General features: G+C 43.0%; 1 protein-coding gene across 1 annotated transcript in view; it reads right to left on the bottom strand.

Annotated features, from left to right (window-relative positions):
• The window catches only part of LOC109891385 (pleckstrin homology domain-containing family G member 4B), a 79,750-nt gene that overhangs the window by 22,700 nt on the left and 35,597 nt on the right, over positions 1-21,453 (bottom strand). The window contains exons 12-19 of the mRNA XM_020483874.2: positions 18,392-18,514; positions 15,237-15,434; positions 13,772-14,784; positions 12,287-12,536; positions 9,913-10,002; positions 9,404-9,628; positions 6,437-6,607; positions 5,450-5,627 (exon numbers count right to left, since the gene is read on the bottom strand). Of these exons, the coding sequence (XP_020339463.1) occupies positions 5,450-5,627; positions 6,437-6,607; positions 9,404-9,628; positions 9,913-10,002; positions 12,287-12,536; positions 13,772-14,784; positions 15,237-15,434; positions 18,392-18,514 (2,248 nt within the window). The remainder of the gene's footprint in view (positions 1-5,449; positions 5,628-6,436; positions 6,608-9,403; positions 9,629-9,912; positions 10,003-12,286; positions 12,537-13,771; positions 14,785-15,236; positions 15,435-18,391; positions 18,515-21,453) is intronic.

Raw genomic sequence — 21,453 nt, 5'->3', positions numbered from 1 at the left:
TGTAAACCCACCCCTCAGCTACTCTCAGTCCATCCCACCTATCTCTGTAAACCCACCCCTCAGCAACTCTCAGTCTATCACACCTATATATGTAAACCCACCCCTCAGCAACTCTCAGTCCATCCCACCTATCTCTGTAAACCCACCCCTCAGCTACTCTCAGTCCATCCCACCTATCTCTGTAAACCCACCCCTCAGCAACTCTCAGTCCATCACACCTATATATGTAAACCCACCCCTCAGCAACTCTCAGTCTATCACACCTATATATGTAAACCCACCCCTCAGCAACTCTCAGTCCATCACACCTATATATGTAAACCCACCCCTCAGCTACTCTCAGTCCATCACACCTATATATGTAAACCCACCCCTCAGCAACTCTCAGTCTATCACACCTATATATGTAAACCCACCCCTCAGCAACTCTCAGTCTATCACACCTATATATGTAAACCCACCCCTCAGCAACTCTCAGTCCATCACACCTATATATGTAAACCCACCCCTCAGCTACTCTCAGTCCATCACACCTATATATGTAAACCCACACCTCAGCAACTCTCAGTCTATCACACCTATATATGTAAACCCACCCCTCAGCAACTCTCAGTCCATCCCACCTATCTCTGTAAACCCACCCCTCAGCAACTCTCAGTCTATCACACCTATCTCTGTAAACCCACCCCTCAGCAACTCTCAGTCCATCCCACCTATCTCTGTAAACCCACCCCTCAGCTACTCTCAGTCCATCCCACCTATCTCCGTAAACCCACCCCTCAGCTACTCTCAGTCCATCCCACCTATCTCTGTAAACCCACCCCTCAGCAACTCTCAGTCTATCACACCTATATATGTAAACCCACCCCTCAGCAACTCTCAGTCCATCCCACCTATCTCTGTAAACCCACCCCTCAGCAACTCTCAGTCCATCCCACCTATCTCTGTAAACCCACCCCTCAGCAACTCTCAGTCCATCCCACCTATCTCTGTAAACCCACCCCTCAGCTACTCTCAGTCCATCCCACCTATCTCTGTAAACCCACCCCTCAGCTACTCTCAGTCCATCCCACCTATCTCTGTAAACCCACCCCTCAGCAACTCTCAGTCTATCACACCTATCTCTGTAAACCCACCCCTCAGCTACTCTCAGTCCATCCCACCTATCTCTGTAAACCCACCCCTCAGCAACTCTCAGTCTATCACACCTATCTCTGTAAACCCACCCCTCAGCTACTCTCAGTCCATCCCACCTATCTCTGTAAACCCACCCCTCATCAACTCTCAGTCCATCCCACCTATCTCTGTAAACCCACCCCTCAGCTACTCTCAGTCCATCCCACCTATCTCCGTAAACCCACCGCTCGGCTACTCTCAGTCCATCCCACCTATCTCCGTAAACCCACCCCTCAGCTACTCTCAGTCCATCCCACCTATCTCCATAAACCCACCCCTCAGCTACTCTCAGTCTATCACACCTATCTCTGTAAACCCACCCCTCAGCTACTCTCAGTCTATCCCACCTATCTCTGTAAACCCACCCCTCAGCTACTCTCAGTCTATCACACCTATCTCTGTAAACCCACCCCTCAGCTACTCTCAGTCTATCACACCTATCTCTGTAAACCCACCTCTCAGCAACTCTCAGTCTATCACACCTATATATGTAAACCCACCCCTCAGCTACTCTCAGTCTATCACACCTATCTCTGTAAACCCACCCCTCAGCTACTCTCAGTCCATCCCACCTATCTCTGTAAACCCACCGCTCGGCTACTCTCAGTCTATCACACCTATCTCTGTAAACCCACCCCTCAGCTACTCTCAGTCCATCCCACCTATCTCTGTAAACCCACCCCTCAGCAACTCTCAGTCTATCACACCTATATATGTAAACCCACCCCTCAGCAACTCTCAGTCCATCCCACCTATCTCTGTAAACCCACCCCTCAGCTACTCTCAGTCCATCCCACCTATCTCTGTAAACCCACCCCTCAGCAACTCTCAGTCCATCACACCTATATATGTAAACCCACCCCTCAGCAACTCTCAGTCTATCACACCTATATATGTAAACCCACCCCTCAGCAACTCTCAGTCCATCACACCTATATATGTAAACCCACCCCTCAGCTACTCTCAGTCCATCACACCTATATATGTAAACCCACCCCTCAGCAACTCTCAGTCTATCACACCTATATATGTAAACCCACCCCTCAGCAACTCTCAGTCTATCACACCTATATATGTAAACCCACCCCTCAGCAACTCTCAGTCCATCACACCTATATATGTAAACCCACCCCTCAGCTACTCTCAGTCCATCACACCTATATATGTAAACCCACACCTCAGCAACTCTCAGTCTATCACACCTATATATGTAAACCCACCCCTCAGCAACTCTCAGTCCATCCCACCTATCTCTGTAAACCCACCCCTCAGCAACTCTCAGTCTATCACACCTATCTCTGTAAACCCACCCCTCAGCAACTCTCAGTCCATCCCACCTATCTCTGTAAACCCACCCCTCAGCTACTCTCAGTCCATCCCACCTATCTCCGTAAACCCACCCCTCAGCTACTCTCAGTCCATCCCACCTATCTCTGTAAACCCACCCCTCAGCAACTCTCAGTCTATCACACCTATATATGTAAACCCACCCCTCAGCAACTCTCAGTCCATCCCACCTATCTCTGTAAACCCACCCCTCAGCAACTCTCAGTCCATCCCACCTATCTCTGTAAACCCACCCCTCAGCAACTCTCAGTCCATCCCACCTATCTCTGTAAACCCACCCCTCAGCTACTCTCAGTCCATCCCACCTATCTCTGTAAACCCACCCCTCAGCTACTCTCAGTCCATCCCACCTATCTCTGTAAACCCACCCCTCAGCAACTCTCAGTCTATCACACCTATCTCTGTAAACCCACCCCTCAGCTACTCTCAGTCCATCCCACCTATCTCTGTAAACCCACCCCTCAGCAACTCTCAGTCTATCACACCTATCTCTGTAAACCCACCCCTCAGCTACTCTCAGTCCATCCCACCTATCTCTGTAAACCCACCCCTCATCAACTCTCAGTCCATCCCACCTATCTCTGTAAACCCACCCCTCAGCTACTCTCAGTCCATCCCACCTATCTCCGTAAACCCACCGCTCGGCTACTCTCAGTCCATCCCACCTATCTCCGTAAACCCACCCCTCAGCTACTCTCAGTCCATCCCACCTATCTCCATAAACCCACCCCTCAGCTACTCTCAGTCTATCACACCTATCTCTGTAAACCCACCCCTCAGCTACTCTCAGTCTATCCCACCTATCTCTGTAAACCCACCCCTCAGCTACTCTCAGTCTATCACACCTATCTCTGTAAACCCACCCCTCAGCTACTCTCAGTCCATCCCACCTATCTCCGTAAACCCACCCCATAGCTACTCTCAGTCCATCCCACCTATCTCCGTAAACCCACCCCTCAGCTACTCTCAGTCCATCCCACCTATCTCCGTAAACCCACCCCTCAGCTACTCTCAGTCTATCCCACCTATCTCCGTAAACCCACCCCTTATCAACTCTCAGTCCATCCCACCTATCTCCGTAAACCCACCCCTCAGCAACTCTCAGTCCATCCCACCTATCTCCGTAAACCCACCCCTCAGCTACTCTCAGTCCATCCCACCTATCTCCGTAAACCCACCCCTCAGCTACGCTCAGTCCATCCCACCTATCTCCGTAAACCCACCCCTCAGCTACTCTCAGTCCATCCCACCTATCTCCGTAAACCCACCCCTCAGCAACTCTCAGTCCATCCCACCTATCTCTGTAAACCCACCCCTCAGCTACTCTCAGTCCATCCCACCTATCTCCGTAAACCCACCCCTCAGCTACTCTCAGTCCATCCCACCTATCTCCGTAAACCCACCCCTCAGCTACTCTCAGTCCATCCCACCTATCTCCGTAAACCCACCCCTCAGCTACTCTCAGTCCATCCCACCTATCTCCGTAAACCTCCCTCTTATGATTTCCATGTGACATATCTTTTTTTAACTGTGCTGTGATTCTTCACATAAATTCTGAACCTGTGTAACTGCATAGTATCTACAGATTGTAAGTTAAAGATACATATTTCTACTAAAAGTAAACGTATTGTTATATTGTTGATTGATTGACTATGGTTTTTCAAATCTCCCAACAATGGTAAATGTAGGTTTCATTTTAGATAAATGATTTTTCAGCCATTCTTGAACCTGTGACCAGAAACAAGCTACAAATGGGCAATACCAAAATAAGTGATCAAATGATTATGTCTCTTCGTAGCAAAATCTGCAGAGCTGAGATGGTTGTACGCCCCATATTCATAACATTCTGTTTGTGGCAAGAATTTTGTATAATACTATGCTTTTAACCAAGAGTTGTTTTTCGTATCAATTCATAAACCATGTGCCACAGAATCAGCACATCAAAAATCTCTTCCTAACTATTTTGCAACCTGTATGGTGCCGATTTCGACATTTTGGTCATCAAGTAAAACTGGTATAAGATTGTATTTACATAAAATAAAACTATGCCAATTTTGGTCTTTAATAATGGGCAAACAAACAAGTTCACTACACTCACTACACTTTCTGATTCTAATAATTAGCTGGTTAATAAATTGAATCAGGTTAGTTACAACTGAGGTTTGGATTGAAAAACTACAGGAGGGTAGCACTCCAGGAACAGGGTTGGAGAGCCCTGAAGTAGAGAGAGTTTATTATAGCCTTACCTATGTCCCAAAGGGGACGAAAATAAGGATTTAGTAAGCAAGTAATTGACCTACTAGGGGAGGAACACAATAAGAAAACTCAAACATAGAACGAACAAATCCATGGGTGTGTGCTAGTCTCAATCCCACCAGTGTGTCTTGGACATTATATCAGCGCTTAATATAGATATTTGCTGCAAGAGCTTCCCGTCAAGACCCTCCCTTCTTCCACTTAGTCCTACAATCTGATTGGTTGCTTGCCAAGTATTGGCAAGTGATGGGAGCTGTATACCAGATACCAGTAGCCTGAAATTGCTTATTTTCATTGTCTGTTCCACATGATTACAGTTGAAAGCGTTGGTTTAAAAGTCATTGCTTTAATCCATCAACTCTTTTCAGATCAGTGGTAGTGTGGGAAAATATAGTAGGTTGACCTCTGTGGCTGTATCTGAATACTTTCCAAGCTGGCAAATCCTTTCTTCTTCAGTCCTTGTGTTTTCCATTCCTCTCAAAGTGCATTGGAGGGGATGATCATAGTCTTTCCATGGGACCGTCACCTCTAATGCCCTTTGAGAGGAATTGAGGAAATAAGAACAGAGCAAGCAAGGATTTGACTGCTAGTAATGTTTTCAGATACAGACCAGATCATTTTAGGGCACGAGAGATCTGATTGGCTGGTTAGTCTCAGGGGTAACTCTGACCTCTGTTGTGTTCAGCCTGCTCCCAGAGGATGCGCTCAAGGTCTTTGGTCCAGGCATCCTTCACCTCTCTGTTCCCGGCCTGCAGGGTGTAAGTGTCCTGGGACTTCCTCCTTCGGAACCAGATCTCAAAGCACAGCCCGCTGTCCCCTGAATTGTGGGTCATCCCAATGTCAGAGGTCTGTCAGAACAGAAAACATGGTCTTTAAACAAACTACAGCTTGTAAAAGGTTTTGAAGTGTTCATAAACCCTTTATAAGGCATATAAAGGACTATACATGGATATAACAGTGTATGTATATTTTGAAAGTAATCAACCTAGACAGACAGGTTTCCTTCTCCATTTACAAACAGGGTATGTGTTAACGTACAGTGAATCATATACAGGTTTCCACGCAATAGAGGAAGTGGGCCTGGAAGTGAAACTTTTGGAGGGTAGCTACAGTAGCTCAAATTAGACAAGGCCTCCACATGACCCTTTTATGACGTAAGCATGTGTTTCAATGATTTCCAAGGAAGGTAGTGTCACGCTGAATAAATTATTTGTGAGACAGCCGCAGGAATGCATAATAGTTTTTTGTTATTTTACCCCAAGTTACGGCGTGCCGTGTAAAGGCACAGGGATGATGACCAAACAAATACTATACAAAAACACAGGGTTGAAACCCAAACAAAAGAGCGAGGAGTACCTCAAATAAATAACACAAGCTCACAATGATTAACACACGGGACAAGACCCGTAATTGTCTGTGCAATCCACAATGACACAAAAGCCCAAAACACACAGCACAGGTGCCCACACAACCAACGGACATTGTAACATTAATTGACCGCCCAATGGAAACCAAAGGGCACATATATACAAATACAAATCAGTGGGAATAGGGGACAGGTGTGGGTAATGAAAGTTCCGGAGGGATCCGTGACAGGTAGCTTTGGCTCAAGTTTCACATTGAGGTATATTGTGCTGTGTTTTGTATACCTGCATACCTTGAATGACTGTTTATATACATAAGTGTCATTGCCCACGTCGGTCCTCTTAGTCTTGCTGAAGAGGACAAGGTCCTGGAAGAGGAAGATGTGGCGGAAACACTTTTTCTTTCTGAAGGACACCAGGAACTCGTCCTGACGAATCAGCTGCCCCTGCTCCTTCAAGTTGACCTACAGGAGAAGAGAAATTACATTGAGGGCAGGCTGTATTCTGTCAGGGTGCATCTGTGGTAAGATTAACCCTTTTTAGTACATTGACATTTGACCTTATACTGTATTCATCCCCTGATAGGAACAAACTAAGAAGTGTTATGTTACGTTATTTGGGTTAGGTGGGTAAATCATTTGGCCAAAGTGGGTCACCCGAAAATAAGTTTCAAAACCCCTGCACTGTACTGTATGACCGGAAGAGTCAAACTTTTATCTTCATCTTACAAACTTGACAACGGAGGTTAACATAAAAGGGAGAAAATATTAATATCCGAAAGAACTCACAATTGTGGTTCATAGTATAGGCCACAGATGGTGATTTGGGTCTAGCCAATTTTTCCAATGTGGGTCGGCTGAACGAAATCAAATCAAACTTCATTTGTCACGTGTCGAATACAACAGGTGTAGACCTTGAAATGCTTACTTACAAGCCCTTAATTAATCAACAAAGCAGTTCAAGAAAGAGTTAAGAAAATATTTACCAAATAAAGTAAAGTAAAAAATAATAAAAAGTAACACAATAAAATAACAATAACGTGGCTATACACAGGGGGTACTGGTACTGAGTCAACGTGCGGGGGGGGGGGCGGGGTACAGGTTAGTCGAGGTAATTTGTACATGTAGGTAGGGGTAGAGTATGCATAGATAATAAACAGCGAGGAGCAGCAGTGTAAAAACAAATGGGGGGGTGGGTCAAGTCAATGTAAATAATCCAGGTGGCCATTTGATTCAATGTTCTGCAGTCTTATGGCTTGGGGGTAGAAGCAGTTAAGGAGCCTTTTGGTCCTAGACTTGGCGCTCAAACTTTTATCTTCATCTTACAAACTTGACAACGGAGGTTAACATAAAAGGGAGAAAATAATCATTTTGGCAGGTTACCTTCACTTCCTTGGGCACAGGGACTATGGTTGTCTGCTTGAAACATGTGGGTATTACTGAATCGGTCAGGGAGAGGTTGAAAATGTCAGTGAAGACACTTGCCAGTTGGTCCGCGTATGCTTTGAGTACACGCCCTGGTAATCCGTCTGGCCCCACGGCTTTGTGAATGTTGACCTGTTTATGTTGACCTGCTCACATCGGCTACTGAGAGCGTTATCACACAGTCGTCCGGAACAGCTGGACGTGTTGACCTGTTTATGTTGACCTGCTCACATCGGCTACTGAGAGCGTTATCACACAGTCGTCCGAATCAGCATGTTTCATTGTTGCTTGCCTGTAAGTGAGCATGATAGCATTTAGCTCGACTGGTAGGCTCACGACACTGGGCAGCTCGCGGCTGGGTTTCCATTTGTAATCCGTAACAGTTTTCAAGCCCTGCCACATCTGACAGGCGCCAGAGCCGGTATAGTAGGAGTCAATCTTAATTCTGTATTGACGCTTTGCCTGTTTGATGGTTCATCAGAGGGTGTAGCGGAATTTCTTATAAGCGTCTGGATTAGTGTCTCGCTCCTTGAAAGCGGCAGCTCTAGCCTTTAGCTCGATTCGGATGTTGCCTGTAATCCATGTGTTCTTGTTGGGATATGTACGTTTGGTGACTATGGGGACGACGTCGTCGATGCACTTATTGATGAAGCTGATGGTTGAGGTGGTATACTCCTCAATGCCATTAGATAAATCACGGAACATATTTCAGTCTGTGCTAGCAAAACAGTCCTGTAGCATAGCATCCGCGTCATCTGACCACTTCCGTATTGAAAGAGTCAGAGGTACTTTCTATTTTAGTTTTTTTCTTGTAAGCAGGAATCAGGGGGATAGAGTTATGGTCAGATTTGCCCAATGGAGAGCTTTGTATGCGTCTGTGTGTGGAGTAAAGGTGGTCTAGAGTTTTTCTCCTCTGGTTGCACGTGACATGCTGGTAGAAATGAGGTCAAACGGATTTAAGTTTCCCTGCATGAAAGTCCCCAGCCACTAGAAGCACCACCTCTGCATTAGCATTTTATTGTTTGCTTATGGCCTTGTACCTTTCATTGAGTGTGATCTTAGTGCCAGCATCGGTTTATGGTGGTAAATAGATGTCTATGAAAAATATAGATGACAATTCTCTTGATAAACACTGTGGTCTACAGCTTATCATCAGATACTCCACCTCAGGCGAGCAAAACCTTGAGATTTCCTTAATATTCGATTTCGCACACCAGCTGCTATTGATCAGTTAAACACAGACCACCACCCCTCGTCTTACCGGAGGCAGCTGTTCTGTCACGGAAAACCCAGCCAACTGTATATTATCCATGTCGTCGTTCAGATACGACTCTGTGAAAAATAAGAAATTACAGTTTTGAATGTCCCATTGGTAGGATAGGTCTTGAACGGAGCTCATCCAGTTTATTCTCCAATGATTGCACATTGGCCAGTATGGTAGAGGCGGGTTACCCACTCGCTGACTAATTCTCACAAGGCACCTAGACTTGCGTCCCCTGTATCGGCATCTATTCTTCATGCGAATGACAGAGATGTGGGCCTGGTCCGGTAAATCCTTCGTGTCCGACTAGTTAAACAAAAAATCTTTGTCCAGTTTGAGGTGAGTAATTGCTGTTCTAATATCCAGAAGCTCTTTTTGATCATATGAGACAGTGGCAGAAATATTATGTACAACAGAAGTTACAAAAGATGTGAAAAAACACTCAAAATAGCACAATTGGTTCGGGGCCCGTAAAACGGCAGCCATCTCCTCCGGCGCCATTATTTAGATTGGTACTCTTCAGTCCTCCTTTTATACCTCTCCCTCCAATCCCCTCTTCCTCATTCCTCACTCACATCACAGTCCTGGATGTCGTCCATGGCCAGCAGGTTGTTGCCATGCCTTAGCTGGAACTGGATGACCTCCAGGGCCTGCTGGACCTCGGCCTCCTCACGGCTCCTGTGGGGCCCGCACTCCCTCACCATGTCCTGCAGCAGTAGGCTGTACTTGCTGATCCGCTGCACCGGCTTCAGCAGGTAAGAAGACAGGTCCATCTTGTCCCCCAGCTGCAGCTGTTTTTGCTGGAGTGTTAGGAAAACAGAGTTCGGGACAATTCCATATCAATTCATTCAAATCAGAAATTAAAAATTTAAATTCCAATTGCATTTTTTTCTAAAATTGTCCTAACCGAGTTGTGGTCAATTCTATTTAAACTCAGTCAACTTTTAACAAAGTTTTCAACGTTTTTTTTTGCAAACAACATTGTTACGGGGGCACTTGCACTACAAATACTTCATATAAGGATGAGTATAGCATTATATACTGTAATATCAGTGTATTCTGACAGTTTATTTGACGTCCTCACCTTGAAAAAGTCATGGCCGTGGTTGATGAGTAAGCTGTCTGACTGGGGTTTGTTTTTGCTGAAGAGGGCGTATAGACCAAAGCTCTCTCTCTGGATAGGGGTAGAAGCACAGAATTCAATAGAAAATACAAATAAATAAAATATAAAGTATTATTATTGTTTTCTGTTTTACACAGCTGTAGAACCTACGTGCCTGTTGATTTCTCAAGATTATAATTGACCTGACTTGTGGCATGCAGTCCACATCACTTGTTGTTGGTGAGTGCCAACAGATGAAAAGATAAGTTATAATAAAAAGACTGAACTGTCTCTCACCCCAAAAAGTAAAGCAATGTTATTGTAAAACACTTGTTGATTGTTTGTTTCAGAGCAGTTGGATTCAAATATACTGGTATATCAGTGTTACTAAATACTGTTATATCAGTGTTACTAAATACTGTTATATCAGTGTTACTAAATACTGTTATATCAGTGTTACTAAATACTGTTATATCAGTGTTACTAAATACTGTTATATCAGTGTTAATAAATACTGTTATATCAGTGTTACTAAATACTGTTATATCAGTGTTACTAAATACTGTTATATCAGTGTTACTAAATACTGTTATATCAGTGTTACTAAATACTGTTATATCAGTGTTACTAAATACTGTTATATCAGTGTTAATAAATACTGATATATCAGTGTTAATAAATACTGTTATATCAGTGTTACTAAATACTGTTATATCAGTGTTACTAAATACTGTTATATCAGTGTTACTAAATACTGTTATATCAGTGTTAATAAATACTGATATATCAGTGTTAATAAATACTGTTATATCAGTGTTACTAAATACTGTTATATCAGTGTTACTAAATACTGTTATATCAGTGTTACTAAATACTGTTATACCAATGTTATTAAATACTGTTATACCAGTGTTAATAAATACTGTTATATCAGTGTTACTAAATAATGTTATATCAGTGTTTAAATACTGTTATACCAATGTTAGTAAATACTGTTATACCAGTGTTACTAAATACTGTTATACCAATGTTACTAAATACTGTTATACCAGTGTTAATAAATACTGTTATATCAGTGTTAATAAATACTGTTATATCAGTGTTACTAAATACTGTTATATCAGTGTAACTAAATACGGTTATATCAGTGTTACTAAATACTGTTATATCAGTGTTACTAAATACTGTTATACCAGTGTAACTAAATACTGTTATACCAGAGTTACTAAATACTGTTATACAGTGTTACCAAATACTGTTATACCAGTGTTAATAAATACTGTTATACCAGTGTTAATAAATACGGTTATATCAGTGTTAATAAATACTGTTATATCAGTGTTACTAAATACTGTTATATCAGTGTTACTAAATACTGTTATACCAATGTTACTAAATACTGTTATACCAATGTTACTAAATACTGTTATATCAGTGTTACTAAATACTGTTATATCAGTGTTAATAAATACTGTTATATCAGTGTTAATAAATACTGTTATATCAGTGTTACTAAATACTGTTATACCAATGTTAATAAATACTGTTATACCAGTGTTAATAAATACTGTTATATCAGTGTTACTAAATACTGTTATACCAATGTTACTAAATACTGTTATACCAATGTTACTAAATACTGTTATATCAGTGTTACTAAATACTGTTATATCAGTGTTAATAAATACTGTTATACCAGTGTTAATAAATACTGTTATATCAGTGTTAATAAATACTGTTATATCAGTGTTACTAAATACTGTTATACCAGAGTTACTAAATACTGTTATTCCAGTGTTACTAAATACTGTTATATCAGTGTTACTAAATACTGTTATATCAGTGTTACTAAATACTGTTGTTCCAGTGTTACTAAATACTGTTATACCAATGTTACTAAATACTGTTATATCAGTGTTACTAAATACTGTTGTTCCAGTGTTACTAAATACTGTTGTTCCAGTGTTACTAAATACTGTTATACCAGTGTTACTAAATACTGTTATTCCAGTGTTACTAAATACTGTTGTTCCAGTGTTACTAAATACTGTTATACCAGTGTTACTAAATACTGTTATTCCAGTGTTACTAAATACTGTTGTTCCAGTGTTACTAACTGTCCATTTGAACTTCTCTGTGAAGTGATGAGGACACTACCCTGGAAAGGGTGCCGTCCTTCACTTAAAACATCACAGTTTTTGCTCTGTAGTAAAAAACGCTTTTGAAAACTTGACTGCTGACATGCAACATTTTTGGGATTGTATTAACAGTGGATTTATGAACAAAAGATTGAAATATCCCTTTCAAGTTAGGTTTAGTTATTACACGGTTAAGGTTTGTAACCATGGGAACCCACATGATGTAGGAAGCAGCGTCCGACTCTGAAGGGTTCTCGGAGGCAGCCCTCCAGCTCTTTCAGAAAGTGATGGCGGTGGAAGGCATGGAGCTTCTCCAGGTTGCCGAAAATGTTACCCCCCTGGCCCCTTAGGTCCTGAGGCACATCAGGCCTCTCCAGCTCAGGGAAGTAGTGCTCTCGTACGTAGCCTAGAGATCGTACATACTCCCTCTCAGTCAACAACAGCTCCTCCATGATCCTCTGCAACTTCCTGTCCACACAGGAAACAGGAAATTGGGAATTTTAATGAGGAGGAATTTGGACAATGCGTTCGCTAATTCACCCCTTACCCTCACCCAATGCAGTTTTAAGAAAAATACCTAAACAAATAAGAAATACAAGTAACAAATAATTCAAGAGTAGCAGTAAAATAACAGGCTATACACAGGGGGTACCGGTCCAGAGTCAATGTGCGGGGGCACCGGTTAGTCGAGGTAATTGAGGTAATACGTATATGTAGGTAGAGTTATTAAAGTGCCTATGCATAGATAATAACAGAGAGTAGGAGCAGTGTAAAGATGGGAAGACAATTCAAATAGTCTGGGTAGCCATTTGTTGAGATGTTCAGGAGTCTTATGGCTTGGGGGTAGAAACTGTTTAGAAGCCTCTTGGACCTAGACTTGGCACTCAGGTACCACTTGCTGTGCAGTATGTAGTTATTGTAAAGATTACAGGCAACAAATCGTAATCTGAAATCTAACAAAGACCCAAAGAGAAACCATCTCGATGATGCATTTCTACTAACACTGCATGCTGTAAATGTCATTTGTCACTCATTTGTTTATTTAAGACGTATTTCCCATAAACCCATTCCCATAACAATTACAGATTGATAATAGCTTGTGTGACTAATGGCATTCCTGCTGTAAAGAGGTCAATGGAACACGTGGGGGAATGATGCAGTGAGGGAAAGATCCCGAATCTCCTCATTGTCCCCCAGCAAATTTAGCCTACATTTAGGCTATTGTTAAAATGTGTATGTCACACTATGTTGAGGTAAAAATCGGAGTGTCATGCTTGTATGGATGTCAAACCGAATACATGTTCATGTCCACATTACCAATCAACTGCATTACAGTTAAAAATGACTTTGACTAACACCTCTGATTTCTCTATGCTAGCTATGCTACCAGATTATACGAACAGGAGTTAGCATTTAGCAGTCACTTCTTCTAAACCTGAAAAGGGACTGCTTCTAAATGTTATGCAGCAAAAATAGCCAAATACACCCTAATCACACTTTAGTAACCACATTGTGGGCATGTTACAATAAATCCATCATGATGGATTTTAAGAGCGCAAGAGCAGATTTGTTGGACATGCGCCAAGCCGGTATCCTTCTTCTATCCTCCACTGTGTTGCATTGACCTCTGTACCGCATCTATGCTGAGTATTTCTGGGAAAAAAAAATTCTGATAGCTGTTGAGAAGGAGGTGCATCACTCACAGGACATTGCTGCCATTTTCTTCAGCTTGTGTGTCGGCTAATGACGAGGCTTCTTGTGTCTTGTCACCACTATGGTCAGTCAAGGACACTGAAGACACCTGTATGGGGTCACCACCTTCCCTATCCCCATTTGACTTACAGCAGGAGTGGCCAGAGCAGAAACTTCCATTACGGGAGATATCATAAGGGTTTTGGGGTGACTGCAGTGCCACTACTAGGTGCCGGCTATGGGAGTGCCTTGCTGATAAGGGGGAGGAGCCACACTCTGAGGACAGGAGAGAGCTCATACAGGAACCCTCACTCAGTGATCGCCCCAAGGCACTGTGTTTCCATGGAAACGCCTCACACTTGCCAATCGGATCCCTCTTGAGGTCCGCCTCGCTGTGGCGCCTCCCTGGACCACCTCCTCCATCTTGAGGCACCACTGGCATCAGTTTCCCCTCATTGCCTGGGGATTTAGGTGACTGGGACACTTCTTTGGCTCCTTTGCCCCCTTTCGAGTCCGCTTTGAAAGGGAGGTTAAAACATGTGATGTGAGCGCTGTCCCTAGTATTGCTTTCTCTGCTCTCCATCTGGTCCTGGGAGGCCCTCCCCGAGTTATCGGCCACCCCTGGAGGGGAAGTTGAGGCCGGAGCGAGGGAGCAAGTGGCCCCCTCCTCCTTCTCCTCTTCGCTCTCCTTTCCCGCTTCTAGCACCCTGCTCTTCACTTGAGCTCCGCCAGCTGTGGGCCGCTGCTGGTCTTTGTCGGCTGCTCCTCCGCGCCGTTGCAATCTCTCCCCCAGCCGCTGGCTGACTTCTTGGCACTGGATCCAGGCTGCATTCCACAGCCTCATCCCCCCAGAGCCCCTCGCACTGTAGGCTTTGGCTTTCACAGTCTGGAAGTGTCGAGCAGAGAAGCAGTCACCCAATCTCTCCTTGTAGGTCTTAAGTGTACTTAGATTGGCTTTGGCAGGGTAACACCCTGTCTCTACCTGCTCAAGATATTGCCTGCATTCCTTGGCTAGGGAAGCAACCTACAGGAAACAATACAGAGAGCAGATTTGTTAGTGTCATAGTGTTATTTCAGAAGTGTTAGAAGTTAAGTATTTTTGTTGTGTATTACTTGGATGAGAAGTTGGGGTTCAGAAAAGATTGATGGGAGGGATTGATGACTGGCTAGGGGTTAAAGAGGGGGAATGTCCATAAATTCATTTATCCTTCCTTCCTTCAGTTCATACATGATATGATTTACAACATAGAAACGTGGTGGTAGTGATGGTAAAAGTAATATCGTGGGAGAAATGACGCAGAGTTAGAATCAATTCCATTTTGATTCCTGTCAGTCCTCCATCAAAGTGTAATACATATTCTGTAGTTGACTGAAATTTAAGTGGACTTGATCCAGAATTAAGGCTGAAAGGAAGCAATAAAAGAGTAAAAAGAGAAAGAAGAGGTTTTGAAAGAACCAGGGTTTTGCTCGACTAACCTGTTCACAGAAGCGATAGACATACACCATGTTGTCAAGCTCGGTATGCCTTTTCTCCGCTCGTAACAGAAAGTCGGCCATATAAGATTTGAAAGTGTTCATCACGGTCCGAAAAACCTCCATCTCAGTGTTAGAATTGTTGGGACCCAGAATCTTCTCAACCTCCATCATCAGTGTCAAGGTCTGCTGTTTTTTCTCCTATGATGAATAACAAAGATTTAAATTCCTTCAACTCCTGCTTTTCCTCCCCATCTGCACATTACGTAAGATCTGATAAGCGCAGTTCATTGTGATGAATAGGTTTTTCATTATTTATTCTGAGGAAATATGCTCCAACATTGTTTTTCTGGCAGCTGTGGTGTAAGAGGAAATAAATTATGAAATGGATATCTCAAAATAAACATACATCTATGAAAAATGAGATGGAATTTATTAACCTGGCTCATCTGGATGTATTGACTGTAATTTTTCCTCTCTTCAGAGTCAAATCTTAACTTGAGATAAGGCCTACATACAGTTGAAGTCGGAAGTTAATATATACTTAGGTTGGAGTCATTAAAACTCTACTTTGTACATGACACAAGTAATCTTTCCAACAATTGTTTATAGACAGATTATTCCACTTATAATTCACTGTATCACAATTCCAGTGGGTCAGAAGTTTACATACATTAAGTTGACTGTGCCTTTAAACAGCTTGGAAAATTCCAGAAAATGATGCCATGCTTTAGAAGCTTCTGATAGGCTAATTGACATCATTTGAGTCAATTTGTCACGTCTTCCACCGTAGTCGTTCCTCTCCTTGTTCGGGCTGCGTTCAGCGGTCGGCGTCACCGGTCTTCTAGCCATCCATAATCCACTTTTCATTTTCCATTTGTTTTGTCTTGTTTTCCTACACATCTGGTTCTCATTTACCTCATTAAGTGTTGTGTATTTAACCCTCTGTTCCCCCCATGTCTTTGTGTGGAATTGTTTGTTGTAAGTGCTTGTGCACATGATTACTGGTGCACGTTGGGTTTTGTGCCCATATTGGTTATTTCTTTATGCTGTTGGGTTTTTGTATTAAACTGCTCCGGCTATTACCTAGTTCTGCTCTCCTGCGTCTGACTTCCCTGCCACCAGTTCCGCACCCCTTACAGACTTCCACACCTCACCATGGAGTCAGCAGGAGCAGGTACCCCGGTTATAGGAGTCGAGGAATGCGTCAGAGAACACGCGGCGATGCTACAACATCTCAGCGTCACGATGGACCGCATCGTCCAGACCATGGACCGCTGGGAGAGACAGGGAGACCCTCCAGCGCCTCCACCAGCACAACAGGGTTTCCACTACTCGTCCCTCCTGTACCAGGTCCCAGTGGGATGCGTCTCGCCCTTCCCGGGGAGTATGATGGGACGGTGCCACGGTGCCAGGGGTTCCTGCTACAGCTGGACCTATACCTGGGCACCGTTTAACCGGCTCCCTCGGGAAGGGAGAGGGTGTCCGCCCTCGTCTCGTGCCTCTCAGGGAGAGCTCTGGAGTGGGCTAATGCCTTGAGGGGAGAAGGAGATGCGGCATTGGACAACTTCACGGAGTTCACCCGCCGCTTCAGGGCAGTCTTAACCACCCGCCCAAGGGTAGAGCGGTGGGTGAACGTCTTTTCCACCTGAGGCAGGGGACGAGGCGTGCCCAGGAGTTCTCCCTGGAATTTCGGACCCTGGCCGCAGGATCAGGATGGAACAACAGGTCCCTTATCGACCACTACCGCTGCAGCCTGCGCAAGGATGTCTGTCGGGAGTTGGACTGCAGGGATACCACCCTTACCTTCGACCAGCTGGTGGACCTGTCCATTCGGTTGGATAACCTGCTGGTCACCCGAGGACGTCCAGAGAGGGCTCTGTCGATTCCCTCTCCCAGCACCACCGTTCTGGTGCCTATGTGAGGTGCTGCGCTAAGGGAAGCCGAAGGTGGGGCTTTCACGTGTACCATCTGTGACCATCTGTGACCGGAGACCAGATGCGCTGAGCCGGCTTCATGGCACCTGGCTAAATGCCCACTCTAGCCCAGCTGATACGAGGCGCTGCGATGTAACGCACAGGGCTATGCCTGCGCACTTGGGACACCTTGCTCCTCACGGCATAACACGGTGCCTGCACGGTCCACCTCTCTCCACGGTAAGCATGGGGAGTTGGCGCAGGTTTCTTACCTGACTTAGCCACACTCCCCATGTGCCTCTAAATTTTTGGGGCTGCCTCTCGGGCTTCCTTGATCGCCGTGCCAATTCCATTCGCCGGTATCCCTCCTCGCACTGTTCCAGAGAATCCTAGGCGGGCTCCGGCACTCTCCCTGGGTCGACCGACCACCTTTCTATCTCGTCCCATGTTGTCACCTCCTCCAGATAGCGCTGCTCATTACCACGCTGCTTGGTCCTTTGGTGGTGGGTGATTCTGTATCGGCCATTGTTGGTGGAAGAAGGTGAGGACCAATGCGCAGCGTGGTAAGTGTCCATCATTTTTAATAAAGAAATTGAACACTGAACAAAAACAACAAAGTGAACGAACGAAACCGAAACAGTTCTGTCTGGTGCAGAATTCAAACACTCAACATAAAATAATCACCCACAACTCAAGAGTGAAAACAGGCTGCCTAAGTATGGTTTTCAATCAGGGACAACGATTGACAGCTGCCTCTGATTGAGAACCATACCAAGCCAAACACAGAAATACCAAATCATAGAAAAATTAACATAGACAACCCACCCAACTCACGCCCTGACCATACTAAAACAAAGACATAACAAAAGAACTAAGGTCAGAACATGACATTTCTCTACTATTATTCTGACATTTCTCATTCTTAAAATAAAGTGGTGAAACTAACTGACCTAAGACAGGGCATTTTTACTAGGATTAAATTACAAGAATTGTCAAAAACTGAGTTTAAATGTATCCGACTAGTAAAACTGTTTCTATATAAACCAGACCTTTGTGAATAGCCTCCACTAAGGACAAAGGGGGTCTGCAGAGAAATGTGAATCACATCTATAGATCTCAACTAAGGAATCAGCCCTTAAAGGCCTTAAAGGCCCACTCTGTGAGTTTTACAAGCATTTTCGATCATTGACTTGAATTTACCTCATAAGCTTTATTAACAGTCTAACCCCAACCCAGCTGTACCTTGGCCTGAGTGAGGAAGGAGCCAAAGTGCTGAAGGGCTTTGCTCACACTCTCCAGGGTGTCCTCTGTTGAGTTGGAAACCTTTAGCTGTTGCTCTCCTTCTGTATTAAACCACATCTTGGCCTATGAAGTACACATTCAGATAGAAAAATATATATCATAAGGTATACTAATCAGACCTACGTGAATAGAGTATTTGTTTTCATTCAATCATTTTAGGTGCCCTTGATTTAACCTCTAAGGGATTAGTTTCCCTAAACTGGGAAGGTTGTTGCTAATGTGACTAGAATGACGTTGTAAGTAACAGCCAACCTTCCAGGACATTTTCATGTCTTATATCGGCAGAAAGCATATTACAGAGAGCATGTTAATCTAACTGCATTGTCCAATTTACCGTAGCTATTACATTGAAAAAATGGCATGCTATTGTTTGAGGAGAGTGCACAACCACAAAACGCTTTTATCACGGCAACTGGTTTGACACATTCACCTCTGAAGGTAAATAATGTACTTACATTCAGTCATCTTTGTTTTGTCATCCTGAGGGTCCCAGAGATAACAGGTAGCATAGTTGTGTTTGATAAAAATCAATTTTTATTTTCAAATGTAGGAACTGGGTTCTTCAGTTTGAACCCCTACAGTCTTTGGCTCCACACCCACCCCACCCGTCCATCTAGATGTGTGAAGGTTAGTGTCTTTTCTGTAGGGAAGCTAATTATCCAACATGTATGACATTCCTTAGAGTGTCTAAACTTACAAAAATGCTATGGTAATAAAACATGTATGTTCTCTGTAGTTATGTACTTGAAAATGTATAAATTGACCAATTCGGCTTAATTGGACAAACTCCTGGCAGACTTGATACAATATATATAGTGTAGTAATGTAATGCTTCACTGAAACAATCTGAAACTTAGCACACACACTGCTGCTGTCTGGTGGCCATCCTCTAAATTCTCTTGCATTTCAAAGATGATGGAATCTAATGTGTTATATTCTCCTCCATTAATTTTACATTTCCACAAACTTCAAAGTGTTTCCTTTCAAATGTTATCAAGAATATCCTTGCTTCAGGTCGTGAGCTATAGGCAGTTAGATTTGGGTATGTCATTTTAGGCGAAATTTAAAAAAAAGGGTACGATCCTTAAAAGCAGGCAGGCGTAGTTTCCTATTCTAAGTGACAAATAAGAATGTCTGTTGTACACAATATACAGTGCCTTCAGTAAGTATTCATACCCCTTGACTTATTCCACATCTTGTTGTGTTACAGCGTGAATTCAAAATGGATGAAAAAAATATATAATCTCACCAATCCACACACAATACCCCATAATGACAAAGTGAAAACATGTTTTTAGACATTTTTATAGATCTATTGAAAATAAAATTCAGAAATCTATCTATTGAAAATAAAATACAGAAATTGACATAAGTATTCACACCCCTGAGTCAATACTTCGTAGAAGCACCTGTGGCAGCGATTAACAGCTGGATTGTGCAACATTTGTCAATTATTCTTCAAGCTCTGTCAAATTGCATGTTTTGGAATATTTTAATTCTGTACAGGCTTCCTTCTTCTTACTCTATCAATTAGTTTACTATTGTGGAGTAACTACAATGTTGAGGGACCTTACAGATAATTGCATGTGTGGGGTTCAGAGATGAGGGAGTCATTCAAGAATCATGTTAAACACTATTATTGCACACAGAGTCATTGCAAATTACTATGTGACTGGTTAAGCTCCTCTTTTCAGTTCGCCGCAGCTAGCGAATGGAACTGACAGCTGTGGCTGCTTCGTGTGATGTATTGTTGTCCCTACCTTCTTGCCTTTGTGCTGTTGTCTGTGCCAATAATGTTCGTACCATGTTTTGTTCTCCTACCATGTTGTGCTGCTGCCATGTTGTGTTGCTACCATGTTGTTGTCATGTTGTGTTGCTACCATGTTGTTGTCATGTTGTGTTGCTACCATGTTGTTGTCATGTTGTGTTGCTACCATGTTGTTGTCATGTTGTGTTGCTACCATGTTGTTGTCATGTTGTGTTGCTACCATGTTGTTGTTATGTGGTGTTGCTACCATGTTGTTGTCATGTTGTGTTGTTTCCATGTTGTTGTTATGTGGTGTTGCTACCATGTTGTTGTCATGTTGTGTTGCTACCATGTTGTTGTTATGTGGTGTTGTTTCCATGTTGTTGTCATGTTGTGTTGCTACCATGTTGTTGTTATGTGGTGTTGTTTCCATGTTGTTGTCATGTTGTGTTGCTACCATGTTGTTGTTATGTGGTGTTGCTACCATGTTGTTGTCATGTTGTGTTGCTACCATGTTGTTGTCATGTTGTGTTGCTACCATGTTGTTGTCATGTTGTGTTGCTACCATGTTGTTGTTATGTGGTGTTGTTTCCATGCTTTTATTTGTATTTTATTTCAACCTTCATTTAACTAGGCAAGTCAGTTAAGAACAAACTCGTATTTACAATGATGGTCTATCAAAAGGCAAAATGCCTCCTTCGGGACAGGGGCTGGGATTTTAAAAAATACAATAAAAAAATATATAAGAAAAAACTCACATCACAACAAGAGAGAAACCACAACACTACATAAAGAGAGACCTAAGACAATAACATAGCATAGCAGCAACACATGACAACACAGCATGGTAGCAACACATGACAACACAGCATGGTAGCAACACATGACAACACAGCATGGTAGCAAAAAAACATATACTCTGTTGTCATGTGTTGCTGCCATGTGTTTTGTCCCCACAGAAGGCCTTTTGCCTTTTGGTAGGACATCATTGTAAATAAGAACCTCGTTAAATGAAGGTTAAATAAAATACATGTCAAAATGCAAATTGTTACTCCTGAAATGATTTAGGCTTGTCATAACAAAGGGGTTTGAATACTTATTGACTCAAGACATTTCAGCTTTTCATTTTTAACGCATTTGTAAAAATATAAAAAAACATAATTCCACTTTGACATTATGGGGTATTATGTGTAGGCAGGTGACAGAAAAATCTCTATTTAGTCCATTTTGAAATCAAGCCTATTACACAAAATAA

Source organism: Oncorhynchus kisutch, linkage group LG5 (assembly GCF_002021735.2).
Source record: "Oncorhynchus kisutch isolate 150728-3 linkage group LG5, Okis_V2, whole genome shotgun sequence".
NCBI lineage: Eukaryota > Metazoa > Chordata > Actinopteri > Salmoniformes > Salmonidae > Oncorhynchus > Oncorhynchus kisutch.
Note: the sequence above shows the minus strand (reverse complement) of the source record. Positions and strands in the feature narration are given on the sequence as shown.